Source organism: Pithys albifrons, chromosome 20, assembly GCF_047495875.1.
Source record: "Pithys albifrons albifrons isolate INPA30051 chromosome 20, PitAlb_v1, whole genome shotgun sequence".
Taxonomy (NCBI): Eukaryota; Metazoa; Chordata; class Aves; order Passeriformes; family Thamnophilidae; genus Pithys; species Pithys albifrons.
The window spans coordinates 2,423,226-2,441,695 of NC_092477.1; the positions used below are offsets into that span (position 1 = coordinate 2,423,226).

General features: G+C 54.3%; 1 protein-coding gene across 1 annotated transcript; it reads left to right on the forward strand.

The window, feature by feature from the left end:
• Window positions 1-849: 849 nt before the first annotated feature.
• On the forward strand, window positions 850-18,271 carry NOXA1 (NADPH oxidase activator 1). The gene is made up of 15 exons (XM_071574362.1): window positions 850-1,103; window positions 3,718-3,800; window positions 5,787-5,895; window positions 8,082-8,216; window positions 9,267-9,374; window positions 10,074-10,133; window positions 10,653-10,690; window positions 11,386-11,527; window positions 12,968-13,021; window positions 14,072-14,144; window positions 14,301-14,359; window positions 15,531-15,700; window positions 16,728-16,833; window positions 16,919-17,042; window positions 17,268-18,271. The coding sequence occupies exons 1-15, from the start codon at window positions 930-932 to the stop codon at window positions 17,363-17,365; spliced, it is 1,533 nt and encodes a 510-aa protein (XP_071430463.1). The 5' UTR covers window positions 850-929; the 3' UTR covers window positions 17,366-18,271.
• The last annotated feature ends 199 nt before the right edge of the window (window positions 18,272-18,470 follow it).

Consider the following 18,470-nt stretch of genomic DNA (forward strand, 5'->3'; position numbering starts at 1 on the left):
CGCCCCTACCGTAATTACCGCGGGTAACGCGCACATCTCCTACCGTAATTACCGCGGGTAACGCGCACCCCGCCCCTACCGTAATTACCGCGGGTAACGCGCACCCCGCCCCTACCGTAATTACCGCGGGTAACGCGCACCCCGCCCCCTACCGTAATTACCGCGGGTAACGCGCACCCCGCCCCTACCGTAATTACCGCGGGTAACGCGCACATCTCCTACCGTAATTACCGCGGGTAACGCGCACATCTCCTACCGTAATTACCGCGGGTAACGCGCACATCTCCTATCGTAATTACCGCGGGTAACGCGCACATCTCCTACCGTAATTACCGCGGGTAACGCGCACATCTCCTACCGTAATTACCGCGGGTAACGCGCACCCCGCCCCTACCGTAATTACCGCGGGTAACGCGCATAGAGATGCGGTCAGGAGACCATTTATTCCACAAAGCCCCACATGGCGCTCTGGCCGCACCGGGGGTGCTGTGCCGGCTCTTCCGGCGCCCTCCGCTGCCCTCGGTGAGCAGCATCCCACCGGTCCCCGCTCAGGAGTGGCCGCTGCCCTCACCGCTCTGCCCCGACGGCTCCCGGGCTCCCTGTCCGCTCTTTGTGCCCGTGGTCCACCCCACGGTCCATTTTCCCTCCCGGGGTCCGTGTCCCGTCCCGGGGTCCGTGTCCCCTCCCGGGGTCCGTCTCCCCTCCCGGGTCCGTCTCCCCTCCCGGGGTCCGTGTCCCGTCCCAGGGTCCCTCTCCCCGGGCAGGGCGAGCTCCGACGCCGGGGGAGGGGCGGAGAGGTCGCACCTCCCACTGCCCGCCCCGGCAGGTGAGGCTGCGGCTGGGCTCAGGTGCGCCCAGATGAGCCCAGGTGAGGCTCCGGCGGGGCTCAGGTGCGCTCAGGTGCCCCAGGTGCCCCCAGTGCCCCGCCCATGGCGTACCGGGAGCTGGTGCGGCGCTGGCACGAAGGGGTGGGCGCCGCCGAGCTCGGGCGGTGGGACGCGGCCCTGGAGAGCTTCGCGGCCATCCCGGAGCCCCCGGCGCGGATCTGCTTCAACGTGGGCTGCGTTCAGCTGCTGGCGGGGCGACCCCAGCCCGCACGGAGGGTGAGCGGCACCGGCCCGGAGAGACAGCGCCTGGGGGGCACGGGGGGCACAGGGATGGGCAGGACAGGGGGCACGGGGAGCACAGGGATGGGCAGGACAGGGGGCACGGGGGGCACAGGGATGGGCAGCATGGAGGGAACAGGGGGGCACGGGGGGGGCAGCGTGGGGGGACAGGGATGGGCAGCACAGAGGGGACAGGGATTGGCAGCACACGGGGGACATGTAGTCACACGGATGGGCAGCACAGAGGGGACAGTGATGGGCAGGACAGGGGGGACAGGGATGGGCAGCACAGGGGGGACAGGGATGGGCAGCACACAGGGGCACAGGGATGGGCAGCATGGAGGGAACAGGGGGGCACGGGGGGCAGTGTGGGGGGACAGGGATGGGCACAGGGATTGACAGCACACGGGGGACATGTAGTCACACGGATGGGCAGCACAGAGGGGACAGGGATGGGCACAGGGATGGGCAGCATGGAGGGAACAGGGGGGCACGGGGGGGCAGCATGGGGGGACAGGGATGGGCATAGGAATGAGCAGCACAGAGGGGACAGGGATGGGCACAGGGATGAGCAGCACAGAGGGGACAGGGATGGGCAGGACAGAGGGGACAGGGGGTCACAGGGATGGGCAAGAACACAGGGGGATGGGGTCAGAGGGATGGGCAGCACAGAGGGGACAGGGGGTCAGAGGGATGGGCAGCACAGAGGGGACAGGGGGTCAGAGGGATGGGCAGCACGGAGGGGATGGGGGGTCAGAGGGATGGACAGCACAGAGGGGACGGGGGGTCAGAGGGATGGGTAAGAACACGGGGACGGGGGGTCAGAGGGATGGGCAGCACAGAGGGGACGGGGGGTCAGAGGGATGGGCAGCACAGAGGGGACGGGGGGCACAGGGGTGGGCAGGACGGAGGGGACAGGGATGGACAGGATGGAGGGAACAGGGGATCACAGTGACAGGGATGGGCAGCATGGAGGGGACAGGCAGTCACAGGGACAGGCTGTTGGCTCCCCTATACCCGTCTTTAAGGGGGTGATGCTGAAACTTGGATTAAAATCCAGCATTTCATGCACACCCAGTGGATGACAATGGTGCTTTAAGGAAAAGGGTTTAGAGAGTGAATCATAGAAGAGTTAAAAAATTGAAGTTAAGAAGGTTGTGGTACTCAGGGGCAGGATTTAGTGGTATGTTCATGGTGCTGGGCTAATGGTTGAACTTGATGATCTCTGAGGTCTTTTTCCACTTTAGTGATTGTATGATTCCATGTGCAAACCCAGGCAAGTGGGAAATTTCAAGGTGTTGCAGAATAGTTTTGGAATAAGTAAGGAGATAATAGGAACAGAGAGACCTTGAATTAGATACTAGAAACTGCATTTAGCAATGTACCTGAAGTTTTACTCGAGTGAAATCAGCTAAAATTGTGTCCTTTAGTTGAACTTATCTCATTGCATTGTGAAAACCACACCTCTCTGTAGCTTTAAATCCAAGTGGGCAGAAGATTGTCCAATAGCTGTTGTGTAGGCAAGGACTGAGGAATGAGGGGGGTGTGTTTTGGAAGAACAAAAATGCTTGGCAGCTGAGACTGACAGCACTTGGCTGTGCTGGAAAACTCCTGCCTTTGGGAAACAAGAGCCCCGAGGAAAAGCCTTTTTGTGACAGCACCTGTGTGTCTGCACATCCCTCTGTCTGTCTGTCTGTCAGGGCCCAGGGAGAAGATGCAGATAAGCCTTTCCTTAAACAGCATGGAGGAGATTTGAGGCTGTGTTGGAGGGTTTGGGGCAGAGCTGGGGTGCCTGGGCAGAGCAGGTGTGACTGGGGACACTGAGCACATCACAGGGGTGCCCCAGAGAGGATTTTCAGCCCGTCAGTGGGCACTGCCTGGGAAGAAGCTCAGCTCTGCTTCCATGTGGATCAAGGGTTGGTTGTTGTTTTATAGCACAGTCAGGCAGACAGTTCCAGGTGTGCTCCAGAGCTGGAAAACCAGGCACCACCTCCCCAGGAGACACAGTCACTCCCTGACCTCCTGCTGTACATCCTCCCCCTGCAATGTTGTGCCTGTCTGGGCTTTTGGGAGCTGTTATCCCCATGAGTGTCTGCAGGGATAAGCCAAGGAGGGCACCTCCTCACTGTCTCAGGGTGGCACCCAGACAGCTCTCTCAGCACAGAGTTGCTTTGAACCAGCAGTCACAAGCTGCTGCCAACTCTGCTGGTGCCTGTATTGAGCTGTGAAACTGAACCAGAAGTACTGACTTAGAGGCCATTGTGTGCAGCCCTGCAGCTCTCTCCCCTGCACCCCTTCGTGTGCTTCACACAGCCTTGCCCATGCTGGCCAGTCCCAATGGCCTGGCAAACTCTGCTCCAGCCTTTTCCCATTCCAAGATGCCAGGTGGCCAATGGAGCTCATGTGTGTCGAGTGCATTGTAGCAAGGAGGGATAAAACCCTGAGGCTCAGCTCATGCGGAGCCAAGACCTGAAGGATGACTTGGAGCTGTGTCTGCCCCTCGAGCTGGGCACAGGGACTGCCAGGGCAGCTGGGGCAGAGCTGAGTGTGCCAGGAATCCACAGGGAGATCCCAGCTGAGCCTCGGGATGTGCCTGTGCTTTTGTCCTCAGGCCTTCGATGAGACCGTGGCGAAGGACAGTTCCCTGGCCGTGGGCTACTTTCAGAGAGGGTTTGTCCACCTGCAGCTGCAAATGTGAGTGAGGTGCACAGCCTGTGCAGCCTTTGCTTCTCTTCTTCCAGCCATACTTTATGCCTGTACCTAAATTATTCTATGATTCTAAAATTCACTTCTTCCAGCAACCTTAAATAGTTCACAGGGTCCACTTTGGCCTTGTAAAGCATGTCACAGCTCAGCAAGTCTTATCTTTGAGAAGAGCTGCACAGCTCTGGGGCCCCAGGGCTGGCTGACATGTGGCACTGCTGTCCTGTACACACAGAGACTCCTGGGGCTGCCAGGGTGTTATGTTGTCATTCAGATTTTCTTTAGGAATTAAAAAAATATAATTGGGCTGCTTGGTGTGTCTTGACATGGCACACGTGAGTCTCACCTTCCTGAAAATGAAGTCTGCCCACAGTGTCTGACTGTCACTCTCTGCTGACAGCTGATAAATGTTGAGATCGCTCCAGCAGTGTCATGGGATTGATTATTCATTGTTTCCATGGTTAAATCACGGTGCCACCCCGCTCAAAGATGTGCATGGAGTATTTCACAGATCTCTTCTTGCCTTTGAGGATCAGTTATTCTCTTCCCTGTTATTTTCCCCATATCTTGCAGACCTTAATTTCCACGAAATGCCTCTCTGTTTTGGGGAGGGAGCTAAAGGGAGCAGGTCTGCTCTCACAGCTGGCCTGCCAGGCAGCCACAGGCTCTGCCTCTGCCCACAAAACCCCAGTGCATGCCGGCGCAGCCCCAGCCGGTGCCGGCGCAGCCGGTGCCGGTGCCGGTGCCGGCGCAGCCCCAGCCGGTGCCGGTGCCGGTGCCGGTGCCGGCGCAGCCCCAGCCGGTGCCGGTGCCGGTGCCGGCGCCGGTGCCGGCGCAGCCCCAGCCGGTGCCGGTGCCGGTGCCGGTGCCGGTGCCGGTGCCGGCGCAGCCCCAGCCGGTGCCGGTGCCGGTGCCGGTGCCGGCGCAGCCCCAGCCGGTGCCGGTGCCGGTGCCGGTGCCGGCGCAGCCCCAGCCGGTGCCGGTGCCGGTGCCGGTGCCGGTGCCGGCGCAGCCCCAGCCGGTGCCGGTGCCGGTGCCGGCGCAGCCCCAGCCGGTGCCGGTGCCGGTGCCGGCGCAGCCCCAGCCGGTGCCGGTGCCGGTGCCGGTGCCGGTGCCGGCGCAGCCCCAGCCGGTGCCTGTGCCGGCGCAGCCCCAGTCCGTGCCGGCGCAGCCCTGTCTGGCTCACTGGAGCTGCCCTGCAGCAGGAGAAGCAGAGCACTGTGCCCCGACCACACACACCCTGCCGGGGCAGGGCAGCTGCCAGACCTGCCTCCTGCCCACAGAGCTGGTGGCCACCAGCACCCTGTGGTTTCTGCCCTCACCAGATGCTGCTCCCACCACCCCACACCCCCCTGGGCACCTCCCCTTGGCCGTGCTCAGTGCCCTTGGACAGGTACCCACTGCGCAGCCCTCCCTGGACCTCCCTTTCCCCATCTGCAGCCTCAGTGGGAACCTGTTTGGATTTCAGTTGCGTAGCTGAGGCAAATGCAGACTAACTCCCTCCTTATGCTTAGGGTTTTTCTAAATTTCTGCTGTCATTTCTCTGGCCATGCCCTCACTGCTGACCAGCAGTGCAGTTCCCACGGCATTCCCACAGTCCTCACTCCTCCCACACACGTGCTGGGACAGCACTGCCAGCAGCAGCCTGGGCAGGGAGCTCACAGCGTTGGGTGCTCTTTGTGCTCTTTGTTTTCTCCTTGGAAATGGAATCGTTCCAGGGATCAAAACTTCCTGTTCATCCCAGCCAGTAAAACAGTGCAGATAAATCCTGGAGGAGAGACACACCATGTTCATTTTGTGCCAGCTGCCAACATGAGAGGACAGGGAATGATCAGTGGTCCAAGATGACACTTCCCTGGTGCAGCTCTCCTCACCCAGGCTGCAGAGCAGAAGACATGTTATTTGCTTGATTTTTGGACTTCTCAAACAGCCTTCAGGTTTTTCAGTCTCAGTTCTTGTGTCACCTCTGCGTTGCAGGTATGAAGATGCTCTCTCTGACTATCACATGGCCTTCAGTCACTTGAGACAAAATCCCTTCATCGATTACAAGCAGCTGGGGCTGAGGCACATCCTCTATGCCTGGGAGGTAAGAGCCAGCCTGTTCCAGCAATCCTCTCCTGCTGCTGGGGATTCAGCAGCAGGCATTAGTGACCTAAGAGTTTTTCAACACAGTACAGTGGAACAGTAAAAAATTTTTTGTACATTTTTTTTAAGTAACTTAATCATAAAAGTCATAAAACAATGTAATCTCTGGAGAGTTTGGCAAATTACACAGTTTGGAAAATGTAATTGTTCAGAGCAAATGCCCAGGAATTTGTATATTGAAGGGTTTTAATCTTCTCTGTACATAGACAAAGTGGTGGTTGCCCCATCCCTGGGAATGTCCAAGGCCAGGTTAGACAGGGTTTGGAGCAACCTGGGATAGTGGAAGGTGTCCCTGCCCATGGCAGGGGTTGGGACTGGATGAGCTTTAAGGTCCCTTCCAATCCAAACCATTCTGTGTAATATTTACACTTACGTGTGTGAAAGTTTGCTGAACTCCTCAGCTCTAAGAGCTGAAACAGGTTGAAACACAGATGAGAATGAAGCTGGTCCATAATTCAGACTTCAGGAAATTCAGGTGCATGAAAGCCTGACCTTCCACCTGCAGCAACTGATCTAAATGATCCCTCTCTGCCTGGGCTTCCCCACTGCCTGCAGGGCTCAATTTGCTTCTCTAGCACTTCCCCCTGCAGCTCTTACTGTGACAGGGTCAACCTGCCCCATCCTGGTCCAGAAAGGTCTAAGTCTCAATTGATTGTAAATATTTTGTAATATCTGGGATGCAAAAGATTCCTTTACTGCAGGAGTTCATTTTGTCTTCTGTCCCGAGTCACATGCAGAGGGTGAAAAGCAGATACAGGGAAGAGTATTTAACTCCTTACTGCCGTGGGAGTGAGGAGTCATTGTGTAACTCCACTCAAGCTTATCAGGCAATTTTCATGCACCTTTTACCTGGCAGGAAGAAGCTATCCTTGGCATCCATGAGATTACCCAAACTCCCTGGTTTTAAGTTTCAATGCACCAGTGCTGCCTTCTCTGAGCTTACACATTTAGAGGTGACAGGTTCCCTTTGAAAGGGGCAGGGCTGCAGGAGTGCCCTGAGGCCATCCAGGGCAGGCTTGTGCCCTTCCTGGTGTGAACACACAGTCCCTCATTCCAGGCATCACCAGGACAAGTGCTGGCCCTCCAGACTCAGGATCCTGGTTCAGCTGTGTACCTGGCTCCTACATCGACCTACAGCTCATTTTTCAAATTACACAAACATAATCCTCCAGCAGAACTGTGCCATCAGCTTTCCCCTGCGTGGCCTCTCACCTGCTGCAGCTGATCTTCTCATGGCAGATACGTGTATGCTTTGAAAATCCAGCAATATCTGCCTCCTGCAAGGCTGTGACACTTGAGAACTGCTGCCATGCCTCTCCAAGAGGGAGCATCTCTGCATCTCTTGAACATGCTCAGGGTTGCCAGTCCCCACAGCCCCAACCAGAGTGTTCTGCTGTCATGATAAAGAAGTACAGAAAAGCATCCCATCAGCTGCACCTCCGTGCCCAGCAGGGCTTGCAGCCAGAGGGGCAGAGCAGCTCACAGGCTGATAACCTGCCACAGAAGATAACGAGCTGTGGCTCTTGGGGCTCTCTCTGCCTGGGGCCCAGCAGGTCTCCCACACACTGACAGCTGGCCAGTGACAGGGAGAGATCTCCCACTCCTAACTCAGCACACAGACCACTCCCCAACACCTTGTCTGCAGCACTCCCACCCCCTGCTCTTCACCACTGAACACACTGACAGGCTGCTGAAGGGGAACGAGCAACAATTGGCACATTCACAGCCCACTGGAACACGAAATAGTCTCAGTTATTTTGCAATGACAGGCAGTCAGCATTACTAAAAATTGTCACCTAGTTGCATGCAGAAAGGAACACAAGGAAAGCTTCCTGGCCATTCAGATGCAGGAAGGATCAGATTTAAACTGTGCAGTACCAGAGTCTTCACTTGGTGACCCCCATGTCTCCTCGCCCTGACCAGAGCCAGCAGCTCCAGCACACCCAAACCTCTATCTCTTTCCACTCAGATTATGAAGCTTTGTTGGCTGTGTTGCTCAGAGTGCCTTTCCTGTTGCTGTGTTTGAGGTGTTTCAGTGCCTGGTGGCTGTTTCTTGGCTGAGGGCAGTAGGTCGTGTTGGGTGTCTCTTACTCCCAGCCCTTGAGTCCTTCCCTGTGCCCACCCCAGGTGCTGTACAACACTGCAGCAGTGCAGTGCCACCTGCAGCAGTGGCAGGAGGCCAGAGTCACCCTGGAGAAGGCTGTTGTGTGGAGACCTGAAAGAAGAACAGCAACCCTGGCCCTGGCCCTTGAGCGGGTGCAGGTAAGACCCTCTCTGTGAGTTCCTGGGTATGTGCTTTGGGCTTCAGTTAAGAAATGTGGACTGTGCTGATCCCTGTGTGTTGGGGTGTTCTTGTCTATACCCTGCTTGCTCACCTGTTGAGTGTCAGCCTTTACATGTGGTGCTCTGCCAAACCAGTGCTCCAGCAGATCAAGAAACTCCATCACCCCCAGGTGCTTCATGGCCCAGAAACACCATAGTGGAGAATTCTGGGATGACCTCTCAGGCTGGGGAGGTTTCTTCCTGGTCCTTCCTGTTCAGGAGCTCAGTTCTATTCATACTTGTGCTGCAAAATCCACTGCCTTGTGCACTTTTAGGTGCAGAACCCCTCCAAGTGCAGCTCTGGATAGTCCCCCTTTGGGTGGCAGTGACTGACTCCTTTGAGTCCCTTTGGGCTCAGGAACAGCTGCCTCAGGTGACAGCTCAGATATTAAAACCAATCTCATTTAGAGCTTAAGTAGGGTGTGAAAGTGTTTCTGGGGCTGCTTCAAAGTAGTAGTTTCCTGTCTGACTCCTTTACCATCAGGAAACTTCTGCAGATTTCTGATTTACTCTTCCTGGAGAGTTCATTAGTTTGCTACCTTCAGACTTCCTTGTTTACATACTTTTCAAGAGGTGATCACTTTGTTTTTAATCTGGCCATCTCTTTAGAATCATATGTGTGCTTTACATCAGTGTATGACTGATATTTGCTGTCAGGATGCTACTCAGTAGCTGAACAGAGAAAACACTTGAAGTCAGATAGAAAAACTGTCCAGGATTTTTTTAATAAACCTTCCTGGGGTGCCTCCCTTCCCACCCATGCCATGGACAGTGTTAGTCTTTGACTCCACACCGGGAAGTGGCTGCTGAGCTCTCAGTTTGCATGTGCTTTCTGAGCCTGAGTCAAGCCCACAGCCATAATTTTTGCCCTGATGTCTTCCTGGAGCTGCTCTTTGACACCTGGGGAAGCTGCATGGGATATTCACTGCTCTAATGTTTCATTTAATATTAATTGTTGTCTTTTCCCTTATCTGCTCTTCCCCACCCCAGAACCACCTGTTTTTAGAACCCATGCAGGTTCCTCCTGGGGAACTTTTTAGACCACGAAAGAAGGAAGTTGAACAGCTGGAATCCAAGGATTTCCTGGGTAAACCCAAGGTAACAGGCACATAATCATTAACAGCAGCAGATTAAAATCCCCCCTCTGCCAGCCCCAGAGCTGTTGGCCACTGCACTGACCACTGTGCTGCGGTGTCCCAGGAGCAGGATGGTCAGTGCTTGCAGCCAGTCCAGGAATCTGGAACACAGAAGCCAAAATTTGTTAGAATTGCCACCTCTTCTATCAACAATGCACTTTGGGAATAAAACCCTTCCCCATCTTGGTAACTTTAAAGTCTGAAAGGGCCAAGAGGGTACTCAGGGAGCCAATGGTTTCCCTCTTGCTTACAATGACATTTTGAAGAGGAGCACATTCTTCCAGCTCAGTCGTGCATTCCCAGTGGGACAGGTGGGCACTTGGGAGACAAATGCTTTGTCACATCCCTTAATACAAGCCAGCAGAGAATGTCTTGGTCCCTTGTGTGACCAGTGCAGTCAGCAGATGTCACACGCCAAAGAGCTCCAACGGGAGTAAAGGAAAGTAATTCATTCATGTACTTTTAAAGAAACCTTGGAAAGACTGAAAAACAGGGACCATTTTGGGAATCCAGCTCAGCCTTCTGCACTGTCTGCACGGCTTTACATTGTGCCTGACCTTAGGATGTCCGAAGGAAACGGGCCAGAGTACATAATCTTGGATGAAGTTTGGGAGACTCTTCATCCAGCCTGGATTCACTCATTCCTTTGTCCTCCCAACAGGTGATCTCGTCCATCATTCCCAATGATGAGTACATTGGCTTTGAGCCTCTCAGGCCTCAGGTGAGCAGGACATGTCTGTGAAAGGAGGAATGGAGCTGTCATGGAGCTCCAGGGAGGGGCTCAGATCCTGGCTCCATGGGGATGTTCACAGCCAGGCAGTGGGCTCAGCACTGGCTGGAAGGGACTTAGGGAATGGGAGTCTCCAGCAGTTTGAAGATGCATCTTTGTCTCTTCACCATGTCAGAACAGCAGTGGAGACTTTGCTGTGCTCAACGTGCCTTTGGCCAGCACTTCAGTGAATCTGTGAGCATAAGCACAGCTGCCTTGCTCTATAGTAGCAGTTCCTTGGAACCAGGGCAAGGGGGAGAGATTTTGCTTCCTGATGAGGTAAAGAGGGAGGGGAAGAAACAGAAAGTACCTCCTGTTAAGGTGTGGAGCAGCAGATGTCTGTGGAGCAGGAGTGGCAAATGGGGTCAAGAGTAAAGTACCTCAGTGTGATGTTCAGAGGGACAGGAGATAAGGTGGCACTGCTGCTGGATGAGGCACTGTTATAAACAGGTGCTGTTGTTTCTCCCACAGAAACAGGGCTGTTATGAACCCAGTGCTGACGCTCTGCGGTGAGTGTTCAGTCCCACCTTGGGCCAACCCTCCTCTCACTATTTCTGTTCAGAAAGTTGTGTTTTGTTCTCTGGTGTCTTTGTGTGAAGACTCTGAGGGATCCACACCCACTTCTCAGCGAGGGTGGAGTGAATAACAAACGTGCAAAGGCTTCTGTGGCTGCAAAGGACACTGCAGGTCCCCAGCATCTCCCGTGCAAGAATCTCTGGGCAGTTTGCAGGAGTTTATTCAACAATCTTGGGAGACAAGCATGGCTGAGGAAGGGAAGAGAGGGGTTATGGGACCTGCCCAGGCCTGTGAAAGAGGGTACTCAGCTGTCCAGTCTTAGTTCCCAGGGCAAGGCTTCCAAATACTCACTCCTAGCCCTGCTGTGCTGAGCCAAAATCAGGTGCAAAAACCCATGAAAGCCTTTTGTTTTGGTGATATTGTACCAGCAGTACTTCTGGGCTGACCTGAATAATTGTTTTTATCTGGAGAATGTTTATTACTACAATGAAAATGCAGCTGCATTTGGGAAATCAGTGTTTTCCAAGCTCCTTCTGTTCCCAGTCAGACCAAAGAGGAGCAAAGGAAATCACTGAATTCCCAACACCTGAAGCTTATGGCACATGCCAGCTGGGATTGCTGCAGTGTTCTGGATCAAAGCCATGGGCACTGTGGGCTCAGTGAAGGTGCTCTCACTCTTCCTCCACAGGGACAGGGGGTCAGGGTACCACCGGGTTGTGTCCCAGTATCTCCCCAAGCACGCGGAGGAGCCGGCGGTGACCAGCGGCACTTTGGTGTTTGTGCTGAGCAGGACAGCAGATGGCTGGGCCACAGCCATCCACGATGGACAGGTGAGCACCACGGAGGGGCTGCCAGCCCAGCCGGGCCCACAGCCCTGCCTGTGAGCAGGAACTTCCTGCAGCCCCCGTGGGGTTACCTGCAACCCTGCAGAGCTGGGGGTGAGTTCAGGAGCTCATTTCCACACACAGGAGATTTCCTGACACTTGGAGCTCCCTCCAGCCATTCACCTCTGCAGGTCCACATGGGCATCTTTGGAGCTCTTGTGCTCTCCACCATACAGGACCCTGCTGTTGAATCATGTGAGGCACCAGACCTCACTAAGGACCACCCAACAGAGCAGTTTTTGTCACCTGAGAGCTCTAAGGGAGCTGAGGAGATGGGTTGGTCCTCACCCTGGCTGTAGTGCCTCTGTTAAATTAACTTTGGGAAGGTTTGGGAGGGTTTCAGCTGTGTAGGCAAGTTTTATAAAGGGCCCCAGAGAAGACCTAAGGAATTAAAGCCCAGCAAATCTGACCTTTCCTGCTGAGTGAGGAACTGTAGTGTCAACAGATTGAATAGAAACAGATAAATACAACAACATGGAAAAGCCTTTGTTGGCAGAAGCCTTTTTTCACGTCTACTTCAGTTCTTTGAAAGAGCCTGGATTAGGTTCATCTAGTGAATGTATTACCTGCCTATCTTTCCAAAAAAAGTATAAAGATTCTTCACAAGACTACTATAAACCAGTAAGGTGTTTGAGCAAGGAATGCAGCATTCTGAGGACTGGTAATGGGTTAAAATACAGAATAAATAGTGGGTATAAATGAACCTGGTTTTTTAGTTGGTTGGGGTTTTTTTTAAGACAAAGTATGTCCCCACAGGGACTCTCCTGTGACGTAAACATTTAGCAAATTCCTAAGTGATACAGTAACAGGAATAGCAATATTGTGCCTCTTAAGCTGGCCATGTCCCATGTCAGACAATCAAACCATTCAGCAGAGCCTGAGGCATGGAATTAAGAGTGAAGAGTCACACAAGTATTTGGATGTGCTGTTGACTGTTCAGCAAAGTGTCAGGTGAAATTCAAACTCAAAAAAAGTAAAATTGTAGACTCTGGACCAAAAAAACCCCATTGTAAGCAAAAGATTCCCCACAATGATCAGTTGAAATTAATAGCAGTGATTATCAGAAGACACAGAAATGCTGCTGGACTGATATCCCTGGGCATACTTGCTGCTCTCTGCCTCAGCATCTGCTCTGGGAGCAGGGGCTTTGTCTTGGGGAGTGTCTGATCTGTCACAGCCACTCCGTCAGCAGCGCTGCTTCCAGCAGGGAATTCTGTTTGGTGGTGTCTGAGCACAGGGCACAAGGGTGGCTGTGTGTCACCTGGAGCCCCAGGCACATTTGTGTGGCCATATGGTGACAGGCAGGGACAGGGGTGGGTGGGGTTGAGGCTGTGGCTGCCACAGCAGTGCCTCTTGTCTCACCCTGCTCTGCTCTGTGTCCCACAGAAGCTGCACATCCCAAGCTCTCTCCTGGAGCCTGTCTCAAGGATGGATAAGTGGGTGAGCTGGCAACCAGGGGGGAGGGAGGGACCAAGAAACACATTTGGGATGTTTATTTGCAAGATAATCACAGGAGAGCTATGTAAGAGAAACATGTGATGTGAGTTACTGAGACCCTTGACTGAAGACCAAGTGCTCTTAAACAGGAAAAACTGAAGAGTTATAAGTGGGGAAAATACCCTTTTTTAATACATTTTATCTCTTTACAGCAAAATCTGTGGGCTTGGACTTGTAGCCATGCTTGTATCACAACCTGCTGCCTTACCTGCCATGGGTTGATGGAGCACACAGAGGCAGCAGCTGCCCCAGCTCTCCTGCCCCACTGTAACTTCTTGAGCCTCCGGACGTTGCTGAGGAATTCGAGGGCCTGGGGGACAGCTTTATCCACCTGTCCCATGATGGCTACAGCCACCAGAGGCAGCAGGGAAGGGGGTGGGGAGTGCTCACACGTTCACCAGCACAGTGAGAGCAGGTGAATCTCCTGCAGAGGGACAGTAATGATTTAGCAGGCCCTGCTGTCTGCCCTGAGACCACGTACCTCCCCTCTGACCTGGGAGATCTTCATCTCCCATCTCCACCACAGGCATACCCACACATTATCCCAATCATTTTCAATCTGAATTCAGTGAGGAAATGTGCCACTCAGATGCCTGTTTCCTGTGAGGGATTTTTGAAGCACATGGTTGTTCTGATGTTGCTATGATTTTTTTACCATCATTTTTCCCCCTCCAAATGAATCCCTGACCACAGTACACACATGGGCATTTGCTCCATGGATGTCTCACTGTTAACCAGCCCAAGCCCTCAGCACAGTGTAAGCAGCCTCCCTCCACTCCAGCACTGACCTGGGTAGGGACAGGAGGCCAAGGAAGTATCTCACAAACCTCTCCTCACTCCTCCTGTCCACATCACGCCACCATTCAATCACCTGATCCCCCTGGGGCTCTCTCTGGGGTTACACCCACAAATTCGTATCTGGCTGCAGCCGTTGCACACCAGCCTTGTCCAGGCTCCAGTGTCTGCTCACTCCTTTCTGATGTTCTGTTGCAGAAAATCAGCAATGGGATCCCCTTCCCTCCTGCCCAGGTGCCTCCCAGCCGCCTCCATGTGAAGCAGAAGCCAGGTAGTGCCCAGACAGGGACCCCAGTGGGCAAAGCTGTGCCCAAATCCCCTCTGCAGGGGCTCATGGGGAGGCTGCAGCCACAGCTCTGTGTGCTGGAGCTTCCAGCAGCCTCTGCTGACTGCAGGGCTGTTCCTTTGCTTTTTTTCTGTTCTGCAGAGTCTCCTGGGGGAGAACATGCCTCTGCCAGTGATGCCAGTGGCCAGATGGACTCCAAGGTGAGATGTTCCACCAGCTGAAGCTGGCACAGCCTCAAGAGACCAGGGCTGTGAAAAGTGTAAGATTCCTGTCCAGATCCCCCAAATTCCTGAGCTGCCCCAAAATCACTAGGAAAAAGCTCCTTCCTCTGACCTCTTTTTCATTCCAAAGAGAGGCTCCCATGTGGTCTTTGCTTCACCACTCCCAAGTTTGTGACCATCCTACTTTGTGAGACGGCCCAGGTCTGAGGCTTACAGGGCAGTGGCCTGTTGCCACCCTCCAAGGTGCCAAGCACCCCAAACACATCAGTGTTGTCATACACATTCTTTACAGCCCACTCAGCAAGAGAGAGCTGTCTTTGAACTCCCTGCTGTCTCTTCCCCCTCCTTCCATGTGCCATTTTCTGTTCCTGTCAGTCTGGATACACAGTTCGTTCATATTTGCATTCTGGGTTGACATTCTCTGAGACATCTCCATGTCCTTGCCAACCACTGTGTGTGATGGCCCTGGAATTGCTCCTTTGTCCACTTCTGTGCCCAGCTGCGTGTCAGCCCTGACACCCCTCTTTGGAGGGCATGTGGAGTAACCTTGTCAGCTGTCCTTCAGCCAGAAGGCAGACAACATGGGGACGTGGCTGCTCCTCTTCAGCTGGCTGGAGGAAGTGGGGTCCTGCTCCTACAGTTTTGGAGTTGGGAGACACCTGTACAATCAGACCCAGAAACAGCTTTCCTGGGTCATGGGAGGAACATTTGATTCCACGCTTTGAATCCATAGTTCCCCCTCTGCAATTCAGATCTGCATTTTGACAATGCTCTACCATGACATGGCAGCACAGAGATGAGAGGGGTTGTGTCTGTCACCTCTCCCGGGTACAAGGGTGGACATAGTGGAGGTTCTTCCTATCCCATGACCTTCATAGTCAGTGTAGGCTCTTCCCCCAGAGGGTGGTGGGCACTGACCAGGCTCCCCGGGGCAGTGGGCACAGCCCCAAGGCTGCCAGAGCTCCAGGAGGGTTTGGACAACACTCTGAGGGACAGGGTGGGATTGTTGGGGTGTCTGTGCAGGGCCAGGAGTTAGACTGGATGGGGTCTGGAGTTAGACCTCGTGGGTCCCTCCCAACTCAGGATACTCTGTGACTCTGATTCTACAGCTGGCTGACCAGCCTGCCCACAGTGCCCCATCTCTCGGCAGGTCCCCCCGAGCCGCGGAGAGGCTTCCCGGAGCGCGGAGCGGCCCGTGGTGCTGCGGGCGCGGTGCGAGTGCGCGGTGCTGGTGCGGGCGGGCGCGGTGCCGGCGCTGCCCGCGCTGCGGGCTCTGCTGCGGGAGCGCCTCGGGCAGCAGGCGCTGCGGGGCACGCTCAGGTACCCGGGGCACGTGTGGGTGTGGGTGTGACGGGGCAGCGCCCACCCGGCCCCTGAGGACACGGGATGCTGCTCTGGTCCCCGGGGGTGTTTATCCAGCGCTGCAGCGCTCCGGCGGAGATCCAGCAAGGACTGAGCACAGTGTGCCCTGCAGGCAAACCCCACCAAGGCTCCTGGGCTGGACAGCAGCGTGTGCTCTGTGGATCATCACACACTGCTCCTCTTGTGAGCCCCCCTCCAGTACAGAAAGGGGCTCCAAGAGAGCTGGAGAGGGACTTTGGACAAGGAATGCAGGGACTGGACAAGCGGGAATGGCCTTAAGCTGAAAGAGAACAGACAGTAGGAAGAAATTCTTTACTGTAAGGATGGTGAGGCCCTGGCACAGGTTGCCCAGAGTTGTGGACTCCTCATCCCTGAAAGTGTTCAAGGTCAGGTTGGACAGGGTTTTGAGCAACCTGATCTAGTGAAAGATTCCCTGCCTTTGGCAGGGGGGTTTGAGACTGAATGATCTTTAAGGTCCCTTCCAACCCAAACCATTCTGTGACCCTGTGATCTGTGGACTTTGTAACCCCAAAAGGATCTTTCCCAGAAAATTGTACATGGTTAAGAGAAAGGGGAAACAGAAGGAAAACCTCTGTGCAGATGCAGCTGCTGTATATTGGATTTTTTCCCACTTGACTCAGCCTTTGCAGTAACTGGGGTCGGTGCAGAGCAATTTGGGAGTCAGATGTGTGTGTCTAAGGGTCAGGTCCTCCTGACTGTGACAACCCTGGGACACACAGTCAGTGGAGTCAGGAGAGTTTAGTCTTTCTCTCAAGTCAGTGTGTGAGGAGGTGACAGTGTCACTTCCCACAGGGTCATTTCTTCCCAATGAGCTTGTGGGGTGGCCTTATGTCACTGTGCAAGGTGACAAGCTCAGAGCTGGCCTGCAAAGGGACTGTGAAGGCTGAGGGTGGCAGAGGGCTGGGCTTTTCTCAAAGCTTGGCTTTAAATGAAATGTCTGCTCCACATTTATGAACTCTTGCAGCTGCAGGGACCTGGATGGCACCGAGCTGGGGGCAATCTCTGGAGAGGAGGATCTGGGGAGGATGTGGCAGCAGCTGACAGATGGCAGGGTAATGCTCTGCTGCCAGGTATGGGGGCTGTGACAAGTGTCTGCTGTGCTGGGCTCCAGTCTCTGCTTAACCTTATAACCTCCATGCTGACTTTTTCCTGCAGGACTCAGACTCCCATTCAGGCAGACCTGTTCTCTACCAGATGCTGGCTGAGCACTCTTACCCGGCACAGGGCCCAGGAGACCTGGAGTTCAGCAAAGGAGATGTGCTGGATATCCTCTCTGAAGGTAGCTCTGGAGTCCTGCTGCAGGCTGTGCTGGGACAGGCTTTTGGAGTCTGCTGTGGGGAGGGACTGGGAATACATGGCCTTTCTCGTGCTGTCTCGGGTTCATACTCTCAGGAGTTACAGGCTGGTGATGGGTTTGCCCAGAGTTAAGTTTCAGCCATGAAAACTCTCACTCACCCCACTCATATGGGCCAGGGCTCATCCTGCTCCTTTTGTGTTTTCCCAGTGAACGAGGACTGGCTGGAAGGACGCTGCAATGGCAGGATTGGCATCTTCCCCAAATGCTTTGCCACCCAGACCAGCTGTGGGGCTGCCTTCCTATAGCAAACAGGAGCATTTTCCTGCCCAACTGCACTCCCAGGAATGGGAGACACCAGTCCCAGTAGACTCAGGCCCCAGCCGGCACAGCCAGGAGCTCTACTGACCCTGGACAGGGGATGTCTCCCCCTCACAGATTCCATGGGGTCAGTTCAGCAGTCTGACAGCATTTCCTACAGCCTGTTCCCAGCCCTGGCTTTTTAACCTTATGCTTACACTGCCAAAGATGTGTCTGTGCAGAGCAGAGGGCAGGGAGAGGGATCTGGTGTTTGGCTGTGGGAGTTGTCCGTGTGGCAGCTCAGATCTCTGGGTGGGAAGAGGTTCCTCTGGGTGAAGGTCTTCATCCACTCTTCCTTGTTGCTCCCATTCAGGCTGGGAAGGCTTGGCCTCATTCTAACAAACCAAGGTTGGCTGTCTGGGAGCAGGAGGCAGAGCCCTTTTCCCCAGGCTCTTGGATCACATAACCTTCTCTCCAACAGCCAGATGCTGCTCTTTCAGAAGGCTTTTCGAACCAGTTTGCAGTGGGGTTAATGGGATAACACTGTGGGTTAGGATCACCAAACTTCCACAGCAAACACCCTGTGGATCTGGCCATTCCTTGGCCCAGATGCCTTTGGTTCTTTCCTTAAGCCCCAAGTCCAAGGTGCAGCACAGAGGGGAGGGAATTGTGGAAACTCCCACTGCTCAGAGCAGCTCCAGGCTATGGGAGAGCCCTGGAGGCACCAGGGAGAGTACTGGGAAGTGCAGTGCTGGGCTGGTGCTGCAAGGACTGAAATGTCTGTCCAGTTCCTGCAGCTGAGCTGAGCTGGGCTTTGCTGATCTAAATAAAACACTCAAGTGCCTGGAGCTGGAACCCATTCTGCCTTTGGTTTCTGACAAAGTTGGGCTATGTAACTTGAATATAAAATAAACCCTGAGCCAGAGTTGGCAACTCTTAAATCAACTTCCACTTGTGTTTTTCTGCTGAGATATGCCAGTAAATATTTTTAAAGACAGCTGACAGTGTCTTTGGAGATGATCATCTGTCATACACTACAAAAATATTGCACATCTTGCACAGGGCAGGACACAGATGATGTCATCCCTCTCCTCAGAGTTGGGTGCCCACCAC

Excerpts from the sequence above, each read along its gene's own strand:
- NOXA1 (XM_071574362.1), top strand. The coding sequence starts at position 930 with ATGGCGTACCGGGAGCTGGTGCGGCGCTGGCACGAAGGGGTGGGCGCC. Across the intron at positions 8,217-9,266 it reads TGGCCCTTGAGCGGGTGCAG|AACCACCTGTTTTTAGAACC; the intron begins GTAAGACCCTCT and ends TCCCCACCCCAG. Across the intron at positions 11,528-12,967 it reads CAGCCATCCACGATGGACAG|AAGCTGCACATCCCAAGCTC; the intron begins GTGAGCACCACG and ends TGTGTCCCACAG.